Source organism: Schistocerca gregaria, chromosome 7 (genome assembly GCF_023897955.1).
Source record: "Schistocerca gregaria isolate iqSchGreg1 chromosome 7, iqSchGreg1.2, whole genome shotgun sequence".
Classification (NCBI taxonomy): Eukaryota; Metazoa; Arthropoda; class Insecta; order Orthoptera; family Acrididae; genus Schistocerca; species Schistocerca gregaria.
The window spans coordinates 422,221,822-422,240,975 of NC_064926.1; the positions used below are offsets into that span (position 1 = coordinate 422,221,822).

Sequence of the window (19,154 nt, forward strand, 5' to 3'; positions counted from 1 at the left end):
GGGACATATGCTGGGCCTCAGTAACATTCACATGGGTCAAAATGAGCTTTCGAACACATTTTCTTCAATTTTTATATATCGGTCAGTACTGAAAAAATAGAAGACAGTGATATAACGTAAATCTGTCAATATGCTCATAAGTCAAGTTTTGAAACAAAAGCCTGTTACACTAGGCATCGTAGTTGAATAAATGCTTTTGTATGATTATTACATGTTTCTCTGTCTTGAGTAGTATTAATCAGTGGCATTTATGCTGATTATTTTTGTTGATATTCCATACAACTTATCAATACAACTACCTTGAGTACTTTGACTCTGAAGCTAGTATAAGATCGCGTGATGTGTACATATCACGTGCCTTCAGCAGTTCGTAATATTTCACAAGTCTTACGTTATAATTTACCCCAAAAGCGAGTGTTATTTTTTTTATAAAAATTATACATCATGTTCCTTCTTTGATCTTTCAGCGGATGATGAAGTTCTTGATGGCGGCGCAGGTTGGAGAGAAGCTGTAGTTGATTTGCAGAAAGTATATTTATTCGATGTCTAATATCCTGGGCATTGCTATTGAAACTTGTTTATCTAAATGAGTGTGTCTGTACATAAATTTCAAAATGACTGAGAAGATGAAACTTCTACATTATTTGATTCTGAAACAGCTGAGTAAAACTGAACGTACTGAGCCTACATTCTCATTACTTTTTCTTATCATGTTAACACTGACCCACAATATCCTAGTGCAACGCAATCTGAATCCTCATAAAAATTACAAACTGACTTCAAATAATTAATTCAAAAGAATGGCCCTGACTAAAAAGAAATATTAACAATAACCTATACATTTCATTAAGCACTTACCTCACAAAAATCTTCATTACGCGAACTACTGCAATAAAGCGAGCGTCAATACTAAATAAAAGATTCTAACTACTAAAGTCACTAAATACCAATAGCCATGTGGTTAGCAAAGCAAAGATTTTGATGCAAGCCAAATAACGTATTTTTTACCTTAATAATGTGACATCCATGTCAAACACAATATAAATCGTCATTGACATCCAGTACAAAGATATATAATCATGAATAATTTTCAGTCTCCAAGTCGAATACTTCCAGATCGTTAGCCTACGCTAACACTTCAAACCTCTACACTCCACCAGTGCTAACTTCTCACATCTAAAATCCATCACTCTGGCTGTTCACCTCCTACTGCCCAACAGTACTTCCATCACTGCTAGCGACTAACTTCCAACTGCCGAACACTACCGGCGATTAACTTCCAACAACGAATCCGACCAGCCACAAAGTCTCTTACAAAGAAAGCGCAGTCAGAGATGCAATGCAAAGCGCTACACAGCGCTGCCAACACAGAAGCAGCCCACTTACACCATAAAAAACAGAGCGCTCATTTCCTTTGCTCTTAAGTGGCTGTAAACTACACTGCGTGAACACATTACGTTTAGAGGGTGATTTTTCATAGCCGCACATGTCCATTTAAACTCACTTTTCGTTTTGCTAGGCCATTATAAGTAGTTACGCTGCTAAAGTAACTTTTAACTCCCTAGGCAATTATCTATCTCATTCTAAAGTGAGGTAGCGTTCTTAAAGTTGTTTTATCTGTCAGAATTTTTGTATATGAGAAGTAACAGTCTGCAAGTGGGACATATTAGCATTTACTTTCAAAGGTAATCCTAATTTAAAATCTGGGAGTTACATTACAAAGTGGGTATTGCGTTGACTAATTCTGGTGTGGTATGTACTGGTAACACTGGAGTATCTTGGCACAACACTAAGGTTTTGAGGAGAGGTCTATGTTCTCCGAACGTGAGCGTCTTGCAGTAACCCAGGACACGCCACCGAAAATAACACGTATTTCACCTCACGAACGCCAGCAGTTAAGACATGCCATTCCACTCTAAACAACATGTAGCCCTACCTCACTTCAGAAAGCCAGCAGCGAGCCGGGGCACTCTACTAAAAACCACACAATTCTTAGCGAAAACCACCCATTCTTCATCTCAGAACACAACCAATAGGCCGAGAGACTCCAGTGCAGACAATATGTACATCACCTCAGAACGTCATCACAAGGCAAGTACACTCCTATGAACTCAACGCGTACCTTACCTCACATCAGCAGCAGTGCACCAGAATTTTCAAAAAATGGTTCAAATGGCTCTGAGCACTATGCGACTTAACTGCTATGGTCATCAGTCGCCTAGAACTTAGAACTAATTAAACCTAACTAACCTAAGGACATCACACACATCCATGCCCGAGGCTGGATTCGAACCTGCGACCGTAGCGGTCGCTCGGTTCCAGACTGTAGCGCCTAGAACCGCTCGGCCACTTCGGCCGGCCCAAGAATTTTCAAGCGCAAAATAGTCCAGAGCGACGTGGCGCAGTGGTTAGCACACTGGACTCTCATGCAGGAGGGTAACTGTTCAGATCCCCGTCCATCCATTCAGATTTAAGTTTTCTGTGATTTCTCTAACTCACTTAAGGCAAATGCAGGAATGGTTCCTTTGATAAAGACACGACCGATTTTTTTCCCCGTCGTTTCCTAATCTGAGCGTGAGCTCCGTCTCTAACGACCTGGTGGGCGATGAGGCGCTAACCTCTGTTCTTCCTTCCAGTGCAAACAACACGTATGTTACCTCAAAACACCAGCTGTCAGCCAGGATTCTTCACTGCAAACAATACGTACCTCACTTCAGACCACTACCCACCTGGCTGCTTTCGGAGGTCAAATACGTGTAATTTCTACGTGCCCCTGCAATTGTTTTGTTATTTGTTTGCACAAGGGTCCACAACCTGCTACTTCTGCTATAAACTGAGGAACTTTTTGTTTTCACTGTAGCGTACCAGCCCAGTGTTGTTTTTCTGAGGTGACATACATGTTGTTTCCACTGCGACGTCCTGCAGCTAGGGTAGATCCAACGGTCAAGCGGCAAAAACCGCTGCTAGAGGCGCTGAGCTAAGGGGGGCGCGGAAGGTGCCACAACTGTAAGATTTCTATACAGGCTGTATCACAATTAGTAGCGGCCGTTCGTAGCGTCAGTCTGACAGGGCCGTCGGGGGCATATTTAAGTGCGTCATTTCTTACGATTAGTTGCGAAAACTGACACTGTTGAAGGTGTATGAGGAAAAGAGGGGGGAAGAGGGATAGCAGAGGGTGCCAAATGATAAGTCGCCTGCGTGGAAAATGACCTCAAACCGGCCCTACCTATAGCGCTTCTGTTTTTCTGCAGTGAAGTACAAGGTTATAAATGACTGAAGCGAAGTCGCTGTAGCTACACTCCTGGAAATTGAAATAAGAACACTGTGAATTCATTGTCCCAGGATGGGTAAACTTTATTGACACATTCCTGGGGTCAGATACATCACATGATCACACTGACAGAACCACAGGCACATAGACACAGGCAACAGAGCATGCACAATGTCGGCACTAGTACAGTGTATATCCACCTTTCGCAGCAATGCAGGCTGCTATTCTCCCATGGAGACGATGGTAGAGATGCTGGATGTAGTCCTGTGGAACGGCTTTCCAGGCCATTTCCACCTGACGCCTCATTTGGACCAGCGTTCGTGCTGGACGTGCAGACCGCGTGAGACGACGCTTCATCCAGTCACAAACATGCCCAATGGGGGACAGATCCGGAGATCTTGCTGGCCAGGGTAGTTGACTTACACCTTCTAGAGCACGTTGGGTGGCACGGGATACATGCGGACGTGCATTGTCCTGTTGGAACAGCAAGTTCCCTTGCCGGTCTAGGAATGGTAGAACGATGGGTTCGATGACTGTTTGGATGTACCGTGCACTATTCAGTGTCCCCTCGACGATCACCAGAGGTGTACGGCCAGTGTAGGAGATCGCTCCCCACACCATGATGCCGGGTGTTGGCCCTGTGTGCCTCGGTCGTATGCAGTCCTGATTGTGGCGCTCACCTGCACGGCGCCAAACACGCATACGACCATCATTGGCACCAAGGCAGAAGCGACTCTCATCGCTGAAGACGACACATCTCCATTCGTCCCTCCATTCATGGCTGTCGCGACACCACTGGAGGCGGGCTGCACGATGTTGGGGCGTGAGCGGAAGACGGCCTAATGGTGTGCGGGACCGTAGCCCAGCTTCATGGAGACGGTTGCGAATGGTCCTCGCCGATACCCCAGGAGCAACAGTGTCCCTAATTTGCTGGGAAGTGGCGGTGCGGTCCCCTACGGCACTGCGTAGGATCCTACGGTCTTGGCGTGCATCCGTGCGTCGCTGCGGTCCGGTCCCTGGTCGACGGGCACGTGCACCTTCCGCCGACCACTGGCGACAACATCGATGTACTGTGGAGACCTCACGCCCCACGTGTTGAGCAATTCGGCGGTACGTCCACCCGGCCTCCCGCATGCCCACTATACACCCTCGCTCAAAGTCCGTGAACTGCACGTACGGTTCACGTCCACGCTGTCGCGGCATGCTACCAGTGTTTAAGACTGCGATGGAGCTCCGTATGCCACGGCAAACTGGCTGACACTGACGGCGGCGGTGCACAAATGCTGCGCAGCTAGCGCCATTCGACGGCCAACACCGCGGTTCCTGGTGTGTCCGCTGTGCCGTGCGTGTGATCATTGCTTGTACAGCCCTCTCGCAGTGTCCGGAGCAAGTATGGTGGGTCTGACACACCGGTGTCAATGTGTTCTTTTTTCCATTTCCAGGAGTGTATATTAATTCACCTACTGCCAACTGCCAGAAGTGCACAACACTGAGAAGTTAGGCAAGGAGCAGACAGGCACCGAGAAAACGTATGTTGTGCTTAAAATGGTGCAGTCAACAGCGAGATTCCCCATAAGGCCAGCCGGGGTGGCCGAGCGATTCTAGGCGCTACAGTCTGGAACCGTGCGACCGCTACGGTCAAAGGCTCGAATGCTGCCTCGGGCATGGATGTGTGTGATGTCCTTAGGTTAGTTAAGTTTAAGTAGTTCTAAGTTCTAGGGGACTGATGACTTCAAAAGTTAAGTACCATAGTGCTCAGAGCCATTTGAACCATTCCCCACAAGTTAACGTATTCTGCGCGGTCCCGCGATTTAAAGTATAGGTCGCTTTCTCTTTTGCAAAAAGACCGTTACAGGACACGTGTATCTGGACATGCTGGGAAATTGTCTCGATGCACACCTGGAGACCGACAGCGTGGATTTTAACTAGCAACAGGTTACTAATCCACATGCTGTTCATGAATTCTTAAACAGGAAATTGACAAACTGATGGATCGGTTGTGGTGGAACTGATGATCAGCAGTTCATGTCATGGCCTCAACACTCTCTCGAACTAACTTCTTGCGATCTTTGTGTATGGGGTTATGTGAAAGATTCAGTGTTTACCCCTCCTTCACCAAAAAAGTTACCAGAACTGCGAGCTCGGATCAGCAGTGCTTCTGAACATACTGACAGGGACATGTTGCACCGAAGTGTAGGAGGAACATGATTATCGACTTCATATCTGTGGAATCAGTAGGGGAGCACATATGGAGCACATTTGATAAGTCAAAATATTTTTTGAGTTTTCCTATGTATGCACCAAGCAGTGGGTCAAATAATGTAACTCCAGCAAATCTGTGAAATCGCTTCAATCTTTTATACGCTGTGGCCGGCCGCAGTGGCCGAGCGGTTCTATGCGCTACAGTCTGGAACCGCGCGACCGCTGCGGTCGCAGGTCCGAATCCTGCCTCGGGCATGGATGTGTGTGATGTCGTTAGGTTGGTTAGGTTTAAGTAGTTCTAAGGACTAGGGGGCTAATGACCTCAGATGTTAAGTCCCATAGTGCTCAGAGCCATTTGAACCATATTTATACACTGTCCAGTCAACCTGTCAAAAGCCTCAATAACCTTTTGCAGAGCGTAACAATGCGAGAGGTGCAGGAAGACAGTCAATGAGATTCCGAAAGGTTGCTAGCTAACTACTTTCTTTTGAAATCAGGACTTTCATAAAAATGGCAAGGTAATATTAATCAGAACACAGGGAGAATCTGTGATCTAAATGGCAATAGATTTATTCCTTCTTAACATCACAAGACAAAACAAAAAAAATTATTTCACAAACGCTTTCACTAATATGGCGTCTATGGTGGACAAAGTGATCAGTTGGGGATCGACACATTACACAAACCAGAACACTGATCGTTCCATGTGAATTCATGCACGTGAATCCGAAGTATGGCACAAAAACTACCCCACAATCAAGCATCCATACCCTACTATTCCAAAAAAAGAAAAATATGGTTCGAAGGAACAGGGTGCTGAGAAGCATATATCGGAGATGTACGCCCTAACAGCGAATACTTTACCCTTCTGCTGGTCATAGTGTCACACTACGATCCGCTCGGCGACTGAAGTCATGGACAGTCGCAATCTGTTATTAATGGCGCGCGCCCGAAAAATGCTAGTACGCAGTTTCGCATTCTGTTAATTCGGATCGCAGGTACTTCCCTATGAGCCTCTGAAACTCCAATGGACTCCAGTGTGCATGTGGACCCGTTTGCTGGTCTGTCAAACCAATTTGACTCCGTGCCACGATTATGCGTGACGGAATACGTCAAATGTTTAGACGGCCGACTCGAGACAAGTAAGTACACACACACATCACTCGTTGTGTGCGCGATGTTAGAAGCAGTACCTCTGACAGTTCAAAAGGTAACTGGCACAGGCTCTATGTGGCACAATAGCAAAGGATACAAGTCTCACGAGATCTGCAGTTCTTTACTAGCGAAGCACCAGTACAAGAGTGATTTTCTCTTTCTGCCCGCTTTCCTCCTCAGTTCGGTAGCAAATGCCCATTTAAAACTCGGACTTCCCCCACTTTAGCACAAGCCAGTTACGAGCTGGAGCGTGGCATTCGATGCTCGGAGAGTGCCCCTTGCTCTGCATACATCGATTTGACAAGTCAGAGACTTTAAAGTTAATTGGGAGAAAAGGAAAAAAGATTCAGCTTCGCGGCATCTTTCCCACGCGTTTACGCCGTGTCTTTTTGCTAACAACATCACCAGGATGGAGCCACACCTCTCCATGAAAAGCTTGTTATACCCCCGGTTGTGCCCATTTCGAAGTTTCCAAAGAATAATCGTAAACTTGCTAAAAGCCTCGTGCTTTCACAAATATGTTTTGTAACAGAGTCTGGCTGCCAGTGATCTGTCCCACAGAAATTCGCAGAACGCTCAAACAGAACCAGAAGTGAGAGTGTCCTGTAATCTCTCAAGGTACTGACAGCCATGCTGACTTCAGTGCCATGGCCACCTTTGTTTAGGTTTCTCAGTTGATAATCCGGGATACCTACAGCCTGATCGGGCTGGATCCACCCATTCCCGATTGGTCTGATGGCCACGGAAGTATGGTAAACTCATCGTGCTCCTCTTCAGACTATACCCGTAGACAGCGAGATGTGTTACACACAGCATTGTCCTGTTGGTAGCTGCTATTGTGCTGAGAAAAAAGAAACTCCATACAGGCGTCCCCAAAAATAGATGCATACTTGTCTCGGTCGATTGAACCTTCCAGAATGAGATCACTCAAGGAATGCTTTCTGGCCTGGATCCTTCCGACGATTGTTGCAGGGTGTTTGTTTTCAAACGTTTCACGCCGTACATGTCAACAGCCACCTGTCCGATGGAGCGTAAAACGTGATTCATATGAAAAAGCCACCTGTCACCACTCAGTGGACGTCCATTTGCAATACTGGCGTCCAAATTCCAGCCTTCATCGCTGATGAACAGCAGTCAGCATGGATGCTTGAAGCAAGTGCCTGCTTTGGAGGCCCATACGTAGCAACGCTCGCTGAACGGTAGTTGAGGCGACGCTGTTGGTAGCTTCACGGTTCATCTAGGAGGTCAGCCACTCAGTCTGTTTGCCCGTACACACCTCCACAGCCGCCTCTCAACCCTGTCATCTTTGGCACTTTGTGCACCACAGTTGCATTGGCGCCCGTTTTGGATAGAGCCATTTCGCCCTGCACAGTATACTTTAACAATGGCGGCACACAAACAGTTTACAAACTAAGTCATTTCGGAACTGCTCCCAAATAGGACTAAAGGCCAATGATAATGCCCATTTGGACATCAAACACGTCCACTGCTAGTGCTATAATCTGCCCTCTGCGAGTTGTTATTGCACGTTGACATCGAACAAAGGTGATGGTGGCATTTTATTTATTTATTTATTCATATGGTTCACATGCAGTTTAAAAATTTGGAATTTTTTGGAAAGGTCTTATGGGACCAAACTGCAGAGATCATCGCTCCCTAAGCTTACGCACTACTTAATCTAACTTAAACTAAGTTACGCTAAGAACGACACATATACCCATGCCAGAGGAAGGACTTGAACCTCCAACGGCGGAAGTCGCGTGGATCGTGACAAGGCGCCTCATACTGCTCGGCTACCCCAAGCGGTACATGCAGTTTAAAAATATAGGTATATAATATTAGTATATGTATATAACAAGAATACGAAAACACGAAACTACATTTAAAATTAACTAAATGTCAGTATCTAAGTTCGTAGTCCATATAAAAGCTGTATCATCAGCTTTTATGAGGCCGCTCCAACTCCCCTGATATAAACGCAAAAAAATGGCTCTAAGCACTGTGGGACTTAACATCAGAGGTCATCAGTCCCCTAGACTTAGAACTACTTAAACCTAAGTAACCTAAGAACATCACACAAATCCATGCCAGAGGCAGGATTCGAAATTGCGATTTTAGCAGCAGCTCGGTTCCGGACTGAGGCACCTAGAACCAGTCGGCCACAGCGGCTGGCCCTAGAAACGCAAGGAGCATTGATCTCTAAAGTGCTTCATTGTCTGGTTCGGAGCCCCACAGCCACAAATCACAGATTCTGTAGCACCGTTTTTGTAAAAAGGAGTCTGCACATCGTCCATGCCCAGTGCGAGCTCTTTTCAGTTCGATCTTTAGTTTCCAGTCGAGTTCTGTGCCAGCAGTATCACAGTTACACTTTGGGAACCAGTCACGCTCTCCCGGCTGGGATGGCCGAGCGGTTCTAGGCTCTACAGTCTGGAACCGCGAGACCGCTACGGTCGCAGGATCCAATCCATCCTCGGACAAGGATGTGTGTGATGTCTTTAGGTTAGTTAGGTTTAAGTAGTTCTAAGTTCTAGGGTACGGATGACCTCAGAAGTTAAGTCCCATAGTGCTCAGTCATTTGAACTATTTGAACCACTCACGCTCTTCATAACTTTTAATAAGTTGACAGTTCTGATGCCACAGGTCTCTCAACCCGGTATTAGTGGCATCTAGCTGCTCTGCTTGCCGCAATGGTGGGTTTTTTGAACGGAGTCTATTTCGTTGTAGACTTGGTATGTGTTCGTGTATTGGTAATTCCAGGTTCTCCTGTAGCTTGCTGCCTTCCCTAAGCAAGGTCTCGCTTCTACGGATTGCAGATGGATATACGTTGCTCAGCAGAGGAAGCCAATGAAGCGGTGTTGGGCGGATTGTCCCAGTTGTTAACCGCACAGTGTGGTTCAACCAGACGTCCATCAAATTGGTGTGGCAGCTGTTTGGCCACACCGGGACACAATACTCGGCTGCTGAGACGACCAGCGCAATGCGTGATGTGCGCAGTGTATCTCCTGAAGCTCCCCAAGTCATTTCACACAATTCTTGAATAATACTGTTACGAGTTTTTATCTTGGCAGCAGTATTTTCAAGAGGTTTTCTATATGGGGTGCGGTCGTGGGTGACACCAAGGTACATAGGATACTTGTTATGGCAAAGAGTGTTCCCGTTAACTTTCACTCTGAATTGCGTGTTAGCTTGTTTGTTGTTCAGATGGAAACCACATACTTCAATTTTGCATGTACTGAGTTTAGGTTGAATCAACGTCACGGGGCTGCGTAATAACCGTTTACATGCTGTTTGCATTTGTGTGTCTTGAACACCGAATAAAATCTCAGCTCCCAACACCGCTAAAATCATTTATTCATATAGACGACCGATTTCGGCTACTTTTTGCTGCCGTCTTCGGATGTATGTTTACATCATTACATAATACTCCTCCAGCAGTATAGTAAGTGGTGCAATCTATAGCACCACCTGCTGCACTGCATCGTATAGCACCACTTACTGTGCTGGTGGAGAAGGTTATGTATGATGTAAACATGGATCCGAAGATGACAGCCGGCCGGTGTGGCCGTGCGGTTCTACGCGCTTCAGTCTGGAACCGCGAGACCGCTACGGTCGCAGGTTCGAATCCTGCCTCGGGCATGGATATATGTGATGTCCTTAGGTTAGTTAGGTTTAAGTAGTTCTCAGTTCTAGGGGACTGAGTTCCACAGATGTTAAGTCCCATAGTGGTCAGAGTCATTTGGACCATTTTTTTTTTTTTTTTTTTTTGAAGATGACAAACAGGGAACTGTCTAAATCGATCATGTACGTGAATAAATGACTTTAGCGGTCTTGTAAGCTGAGAACTTTTTCAGTGTTCATGTTAGTACAGATCGCCCGCACGCTGACGATGTCACAAGTGGTTGGTTGGTTGGTTGGTTGTTTTGGGGAAGGAGACCAGACAGCGTGGTCATCGGTCTCATCCGATTAGGGAAGGTTGGGGAAGGAAGTCGGCAGTGCCGTTTCAGAGGAACCATCCCGGCATTTGCCTGGAGCGATTTCGGGAAATGACGGAAAGCCTAAATCAGGATGACCGGACGCGGGATTGAACCGTCGTCCTCCCGAATGCGAGTCCAGTGTCTAACCACTGCGCCACCTCGCTCGGCGTCACAAGTGTATGAGGTGTGTCTCGACCTGTGGCTGATGCCCTACTGGAGCGCCACGGCCTTTCAGTGTTACTGTGAGGTGAGGCCCGCTTTGTTTTGACAGGAGCGCCCCGGACCGCTGCTGGTGTTCGTGGCGGTGAACGCTGTGGTGGGGGCCCTGCACGCGGCCGTGCTGCCCCTGGAGGTGCTGGCGCTCTTCAGTGAAGGACATCCCCGCGACGCCTGGGCGCTGCTCGTCGTTGCTGTCGCTGGCGTCGGTGAGTGTCGCGCTCACGCCGCCCCTCTCTGGCACCTCTCAAACCCCGCATTTCCCTCGGTGCTGTTGCCAGCTGCTAGAGAATGTGTCAATTTATTTCTACATCTAAATCTACATCTACATCCATACTCCGCTAGCCACCTGACGGTGTGTGGCGGAGGGTACCTTGAGTACCTCTATCGGTTCTCCCTTCTATTCCACTCTCTTATTGTTCGTGGAAAGAAAGATTGTCCGTATGCCTCTGTGTGGGCTCTAATCTCTCTGATTTTATCCTCATGGTCTCTTCGCGAGATATACGTAGGAACGAGCAATATACTGCTTGACTCCTCGGTGAAGGTATGTTCGCGAAACTTCAACAAAAGCCCGTACCGAGCTACTGAGCGTCTCTCCTGCAAAGTCTTCCACTGGAGTTTATCTATCATCTCAGTAACGCTTTCACGATTACTAAATGATCCTGTAACGAAGAGTGCTGCTCTCCGTTGGATCTTCTCTATCTCTCCTATCAACCCTATCTGGTACAGATCCCACACTGCTGGGCAGTATTCAAGCAGTGGGCGAACAAGCGTACTGTAACCTACTTCCTTCGTTTTCGGATTGCATTTCCTTAGGATTCTTCCAATTAATCTCAGTCTGGCATCTGCTTTACCGTCGATCAACTTTATATGATCATTCCTTTTTAAATCACTCCTAATGCGTAATCACAGATAATTTATGGAATTAACTGCTTCCAATTGCTGACCTGCTATATTGTTGCTAAATGATATGGGATCTTTCTTTCTATGTTTTCACAGCACATTACACTTGTCTACATTGAGATTCAATTGCCATTTTCTGCACCATGCGTCAATTCGCTGCAGATCCTCCTGCATTTCAGTACAATTTTCCATTGTTACAACCTCTCGATATACCACAGCATCATCTGCAAAAAGCCTCAGTGAACTTCCGATGTCATCCAAAAGGTCACTTATGTATATTGTGAATAGCAAGGTCCTACGACACTCCCCTGCGGCACACCTGAAATCACTCTTACTTCGGATGAATTCTCTCCATTGAGAATGACATGCTGCGTTCTGTTATCTAGGAACTCTTTAATCCAGTCACACAATTGGTCTGATAGTCCATATGCTGTTGCTTTGTTTATTACACGACTGTGGGGAACTGTACCGAACGCCTTGCGGAAGTCAACAAACACGGCATCTACCTGGGAACCCGTGTCTATGGCCCTCTGACACGCTATCCGATCAGAAGTATCCAGTCACCTCTGTGTAGTGTGGAACTGACCACTCGATGTCACGCGAGGCGGACCCGCCTTTATAAAAGAAGGCGCGATGTACTGTGTTGTACACACGCTGTAACAGCAGAATGTCAGTCATGAGAAATCAGTGACTTCGGACATGGACTAGCCATTGGATATCACATGAGTAACAGATCCATCAGTGACGTTTTAAGCATGCTACACTAGCTCGGAACGACGGTTGGTTATCTGGTTTTGAAATGGACACGTGAAGCTAAAACAAGATTATGCAAACCTCACATACTAACGGACGGGAACCGTCAAGGACTACCGAAGATGTTTCTAAGAATATCGCATGAAACTGGCAGAAGGTATCACTCGTGAGCTCCAAAGTACCAGCAGCAGTCCACCTGTCGCACTGACTATGCGTAGGGAGTTAAAAATAATGGAGTACAATAATGGAGCAGCTCCTCACTACAGTCAGTGCTACGCGACGCTTGATGTGGTGTAAGTAAAGACGGCACTGCAAACGAGTGATTTTGACTGTTGGATCGTACTATACCTTCTGGTATTCTGGCGAAAGCGTGTAGGTTCGGTGAATACTTGAAGAACATTGCCTACCATCAAGTGTAACGCCCACACAGAAGTGCAGTAGAGGTGCTGTTACGGTATGTACATGGTGAAACTTCTTTATTTAAATGAGTGTGTCTGTACTTAAATTGCTGAATGCTGAGAACATGAAACTTCTACATTATTTGTTACTGAAACAGCTGAGTAAAACTGAACGTACTGAGCCTGCATTCTCTTTACTTTTTCTTATTATGTCAACACTGACCCACAGTATTCTAGCACAACGCAATCTGACTGCTCATAAAAATTACAAACTGACTTCAAATAATTAATTCAAAAGAATGGCCCTGACTAAAAAGAAATATTAACAATAACCTATACATTTCATTAAGCACTTACCTCACAAAAATCTTCATTACGCGAACTACTGCAATAAAGCGAGCGTCAATACTAAATAAAAGATTCTAACTACTAAAGTCACTAAATACCAATAGCCATGTGGTTAGCAAAGCAAAAATTTTGATGCAAGCCAAATAACGTATTTTTTACCTTAATAATGTGACATCCATGTCAAACACAATATAAATCGTCATTGACATCCAGTACAAAGATATATAATCATGAATAATTTTCAGTCTCCAAGTCGAATACTTCCAGATCGTTAGCCTACGCTAACACTTCAAACCTCTACACTCCACCAGTGCTAACTTCTCACATGTAAAATCCATCACTCCGGCTGTTCACCTCTTACTGCCCAACAGTACTTCCATCACTGCTAGCGACTAACTTCCACCTGCCCAACACTACTGGCGATTAACTTCCAACAACGAGTCCGGCCAGCCACAGAGTGTCTTACAAAGAAAGCGCAGTCAGAGATCCAATGCAAAGCGCTATACAGCGCTGCAAACACAGAAGCAGCCCACTTACAATGGTTACGGTATGGACCCCTTATCGCGCTTAAGAAGACGCTTAATGCAAAAGGATATCAACCTATTTCGTAGGATTGTGTACTACATACTGGAGAGGAACTGTTTGGAAACGAGGATTGTTAGTATCAGGAATGGTTTTTGTGCTCACTGAAACTCCTGTCCAGATCTGCACCCAATGGAACACCTATAGGGTAAATTAGAAGGTAGCCTTCGCTCCAGACTCCAGAGTTCTACATAACTATCGTCTCTGCCTTCGGCTCTTGAAGAAGAATGGGTTGCCATTCCTCCACAGACATTCGAACTCCGAATTGAAAGTGTCCCCAGCAGATGTCAAGGCGTCATAGAGGCGAAGGATGGACACACCCCATATTAGTATCCACTTATAGGTACTGGATACCTTTTAACACAGAGGATTTATCATCCATTGTACTGGGGATAGTAATAAGGTTGTACTTTTACAACTTCGAAAAGATCAAGTTGCAACCATGATAATGATGGTGACAGTTCTTTTCATATTCACTATTCAATTTGACACATTTTTCACAGAGATGGATCAGTTGGCAGACACGTTGGTTGTTGAAGTTTGTATTTTGACTATTCAGGGAAGTTTTCAAGTTGAAATCACCTAGTCACCATTCCAAAAATGCCTGCCACGCAGCAGTTTCTTCATCTGAAAAAAGATACAGAAGTCGTTGGGTACTATGTGTCATAATCACGCTGAGTTGACACATTCATGGGATAGCGATACACACATATACACATGGCAGCAGATCGCGTACAAAAGATATAAAAGCGCAGGACATTGGCGGACCTGTTATTTTTACTCAGGTGATTTATATGAAAAGGTATGCGACGTGACTGTGGCCGCACAACGGTAACGACAGATTCTGAACTCAGAATAGAAATTGGAGCTAGACGTATGGGCCATTCCATTCATCAAATCATTAGGGAATTCAATATTCCGAGATCCACAGTGTCAAGAGTGCTACGAGAATACCAAATTTCAGACATTACCTCTCACCACGGACAATGCAGTGGACGTCGACCTTCACTTAACGACCGAGATCAGCGGCGTTTATGTAGAGTTGTCAGTGCAACAGATAAGCAGAATTGCGTGAAATAACCGCAAAAATCACTGTAGTATGTACGACGAAAGTATCCATTACGATAGTACGCCGAAATTTGGCGTCATGGGCTGTGGCAGCAGACAACCGAAGTCAGTGCCTTTTCTAACAGCACGACACTGCCTGCAGCGCCTCTCCTGGCTCGTAACCATATTGGTTGGACCTTAGTAAGAGCTGATGGTAGGGATCGAGTGTGGCACAGTCCCCACGAATCCATGCACTCATGTTGTTAACAAGGCACTGTGTAGGCTGGTGGTGGCTCCATAACGGAGTGGACTCTGTTTACAAATAATGGACTGGGTCCTCTGGTCAACTTAACCGATCATTGACTGGGAATGGTTATGTCTGGCCACTTGGAGATCATTTGCAGCCATTCGTGGATGTCATGTTCCCAAATAATGATATTACTTTCATGGATGAAAATGCGCCATGTCACCGAGCCTCAATTGTTCACGATCGGTATGAAGAACTTTTCGGACAATTCGAGCGAATGTTTTCTCCAAACGGATCGCCCGACATGGAACGTTCAAATGGTTCAAATGGCTCTAAGCACTATGGGACTTAACATCTGAGGTCATCAGTCCCCTAGACTTATAACTACTTAAACCTAGCCGGCCGCGGTGGTCTCGCGGTTCTAGGCGCGCAGTCCGGAACCGTGCGGCTGCTACGCTTGCAGGTTCGAATCCTGCCTTGGGCATGGATGTGTGTGATGTCCTTAGGTTAGTTAGGTTTAAGTAGTTCTAAGTTCTACGGGACTGATGACCACAACTGTTAAGTCCCATAGTCCTCAGAGCCATTTTTGAACTTAAACCTAACTAACCTAAGGACATCACACACATCCATGCCTCAGGCAGGATTCGAACCTGCGACAGTAACGGTCGTTAGGTTCCAGACTGAAGCGCCTAGAACCGCTCGGCCACAATGCCGGCAACATGGAACATAATCGAGAGATGAGTTCGGGCACAACATCCTCCACAGGCTCAATATTTCTGCAGTGGACTTTCAACGACTTGTTGAGTCCACGTCACGTCGATTTGTTGTGCTACGGTGGGGAAGAGAACGGCCGACAAGATATTACTAGGTATCCCGTGACTTTTGTCACCTCCATGTAGGGTTTGCATTCTGTCGTACACTTGCACCAGCTCAGCATGGTTTGTTGAAGTGTTATACCCATTCTAAGGTGGTGAAAGATTTATAGCGCGGTACTCCGCTTTATCAATGGACAGCACCATTTTGACATGGTAGGCTAATGCAGTTTGCGGATTTAAGTGTGTGTCAGAACTGTAGGCATATTCTTGGATATAAATAAAGAAATATTTACGTATCTTTTATCTTTTTGAGCCAATAATTAAAACTTCATGTTCACCCCTCAAAGATTATGTGGATTGATGATTTAAATAATGAAAATTGCAACAGTTGCCGGCGTGTGTGGCCGAGCGGTTCTAGACGCTTCCGTCTGGAACCGCGAGACCACTACGGTCACAGGTTCGAATTCAGCCTCGGGCATGGATGTGTGTGATGTCCTTAGTTTGTAAGGTTTAAATAGTTCTAAGTTCTAGCGGACTGATGATCTGAGATGTCCCATAGTGCTCAGAGCCTTTTTTTTTGCAGCAGTTGCTTATTTTTTCATGCTTAGCACAACGCGTTCCGAGAGTTTATTCTAATATCCAAGTGCGTTTGTTCAAATAAATTTTTTTGTATTGTTTCCATGTGTGATTTTCCACCTCTCTTGTGATGTAGTTGCGTTTTTGAGGTTATCCTGCCTTCGGAAAAATTTATGTTGCAATCTTTTTGTATGCTAATGTCAGATACAGAACTCTTGATTTTCTACTTAAAAGTACTGTGCCTGCTCTATTACACAGAATATCACACACACGCAAATCGTAACTTACACTGTATGCTTGTGTAATTAATACGTCCTACAGAGATATTACAATGTGTGGTTCCACAAAAGTTTGCAGACAGTCGGAGGTGTAACATTTTCTAAAGATTACATTATAAACATAAAACTGCCAATTACAACATTTATTTTACCATTGTTGACTATTGAATTATCGATTACGTTTCTGTTTTGTTGAAGATGTTGACTAGAGTCTATAGGTTAATGTATTTATTTGTGGAAATTGCTACAGTCACCATACTGGGGAGAAACATTTGAAAAAATTAACTGATTCGCTACCTAGATTGTCAATGAGAACTTTTTTCTCCTTGTTTTTTTGTGGTCTATAAAAATGTGCGTGTATATAAAATTCTATGTAAAGGAGAAGGCACAGTACTTGTAAGTTAAACAACTAAAATACTATCTCTAACATTAGCATATAAAAAATTCCACAAAAGAGAGGCAAAAAAACCACATACCCAAAAATCACAGGAAAATATTTGTGCAAACAAAAACACTTGAAGATGAAATCAAACTGTCGAGACGCGATGTGTTAAGCATGAACAAATAAGTCACTATTGCGCATTTTTCATTATTTAAATCATGAATGACACATTTGCGGACTTTTCATAAATATCGATTATGATGAACGAAATGAAACTGTCGACTGCGGTGACTGTGCTTTAAGTGTAAGGTAGCTCTGCAAGAATAGGCAACAGTGCTTTTGAAATTGCATCGATATACCACCCATTGTCCGGCGTTGCCGAAATTCTGACACAACGCGTCCGCCTGCCCTATCTGTAGATGGCGGCCAGGTCATTCGCTTTTGGATTCTTATCTGTTTGATCCTGTTGAGTTTAAGTCTCAGGAAAGGTATAACTTTTCACGTTCTGTCTGAACTTTACCATCCAGACATAGGACTGCCACGATTGTCAGTTTTGTATTCAGTATTTTTCATTTGTCACATTGGCATATATTATGATTCCGCAGACTCACTGCTTTGTGTTCTATGTCAATAAATGTGTCCGTCCCGTTTGATGCCGTTGCTGTATTCAACATAGCGCGACCCTGTTACAGGAATACGTTATAAGCACCGACATGTAGGCAAGGGATTAGTGGCGTATTCGTGTCTTTCCGACGTGCGTGCGGTAAATACAGAAACGTGAACTAGGGCAAGGGCTTTACCAAATGTGTACAAACAGGATCATTATGCTGTAAATTTTTTTCTTGGCCCTTCCGACGGACAAACATCGGTCGATATCCATGGGGAGTGGCAAATGTGTATGGGGCAGCATGTCTATCGAAAACCACCGTTGTGGAATGGTACGCCAAGGGGATGTTACTGCTTCATGATAACGCAAATCGTCATATCGCAAATATCGTAACGAAGAAGTTACGCAACCTCAAGTGGGAGAGGCTGGAGCACCGGCCGTGTAGTCCTGATCTCTCCCCATGTGATTATAACACATTCCGTCCCTTAGAACAGTCCTTGAAGAACCTTCGGAGGAGATCCCTGTCGGATGAGAATGTGCAACAGGCGGTTCCGACCTCTTCACGCTGTTTGCTGGTGATACAAGCATAATTATTAATCCAGTAAAAGAAAGTCCGATAGAAAATGACACAAATAAGATCTCTGGAAAAGTTATTAATTGGTTTTCCACGAATGGGCTTGCTCTGAACTTTGAAAAAACACAGTACATCCAATTTTCTGCTGCAAAAAGTATAATTCCTTAAATAAACATAACACATCAAAAGAAGTCAGTAGCCAGGGTAGAGCATACTAAGTTTTTGGGTGTACATATAGATGAGAATCTTAATTGGAAGAGTCATATTTTGGATCTCCTAAAGCAACTAGGTTCAGAAACTTCTGCAATCAGAATAATTGTCAATTTTGAGGATGTAGAAATTAGTAAGCTAACATACTTTGCATACTTCCACTCTCTGATGTCATACGGAATAATATTCCGGGGCAACTCAACACTTGGTCAGAAGGTATTCAATGCTCAAAAGAAAGTAGAATAAGTTGTGGGGTTCATAGTCGCACATCTTGTAGGCATCTGTTTAAAAGGTCAGGAATTCTTACAACTGCTTCACATTACATTTACTCAGTTATGAATTTTTTCTCAACAACATGGACCAGTTTAAAATCAACAGCGACATTCATGAATACAATTTCAGAAAAAAGAAAGACCTACGCTATTCTTTACTTAACCTATCTTTGATACAGAAAGGGGTAAAATATGCTGCTATAAAACTTTTTGATAAATTACCAGACGAAATAAAATATCTGACAGGCAGCAATAATAGTTTCAAAATCAAACTGAAATCATACCTCCTTGACAGCTCCTTCTATACCATAGATGAATTCTTGAATATGAGTAAATAAATGTGG

General features: G+C 44.7%; 1 protein-coding gene across 1 annotated transcript in view; it reads left to right on the forward strand.

Moving 5' to 3' along the window:
• LOC126282159 (uncharacterized) overlaps positions 1-19,154 on the forward strand; it is a 265,605-nt gene that overhangs the window by 174,343 nt on the left and 72,108 nt on the right. Inside the window, exon 5 of the mRNA XM_049981675.1 lies at positions 10,874-11,027. Coding sequence (XP_049837632.1) covers positions 10,874-11,027 — 154 coding nt within the window. The remainder of the gene's footprint in view (positions 1-10,873; positions 11,028-19,154) is intronic.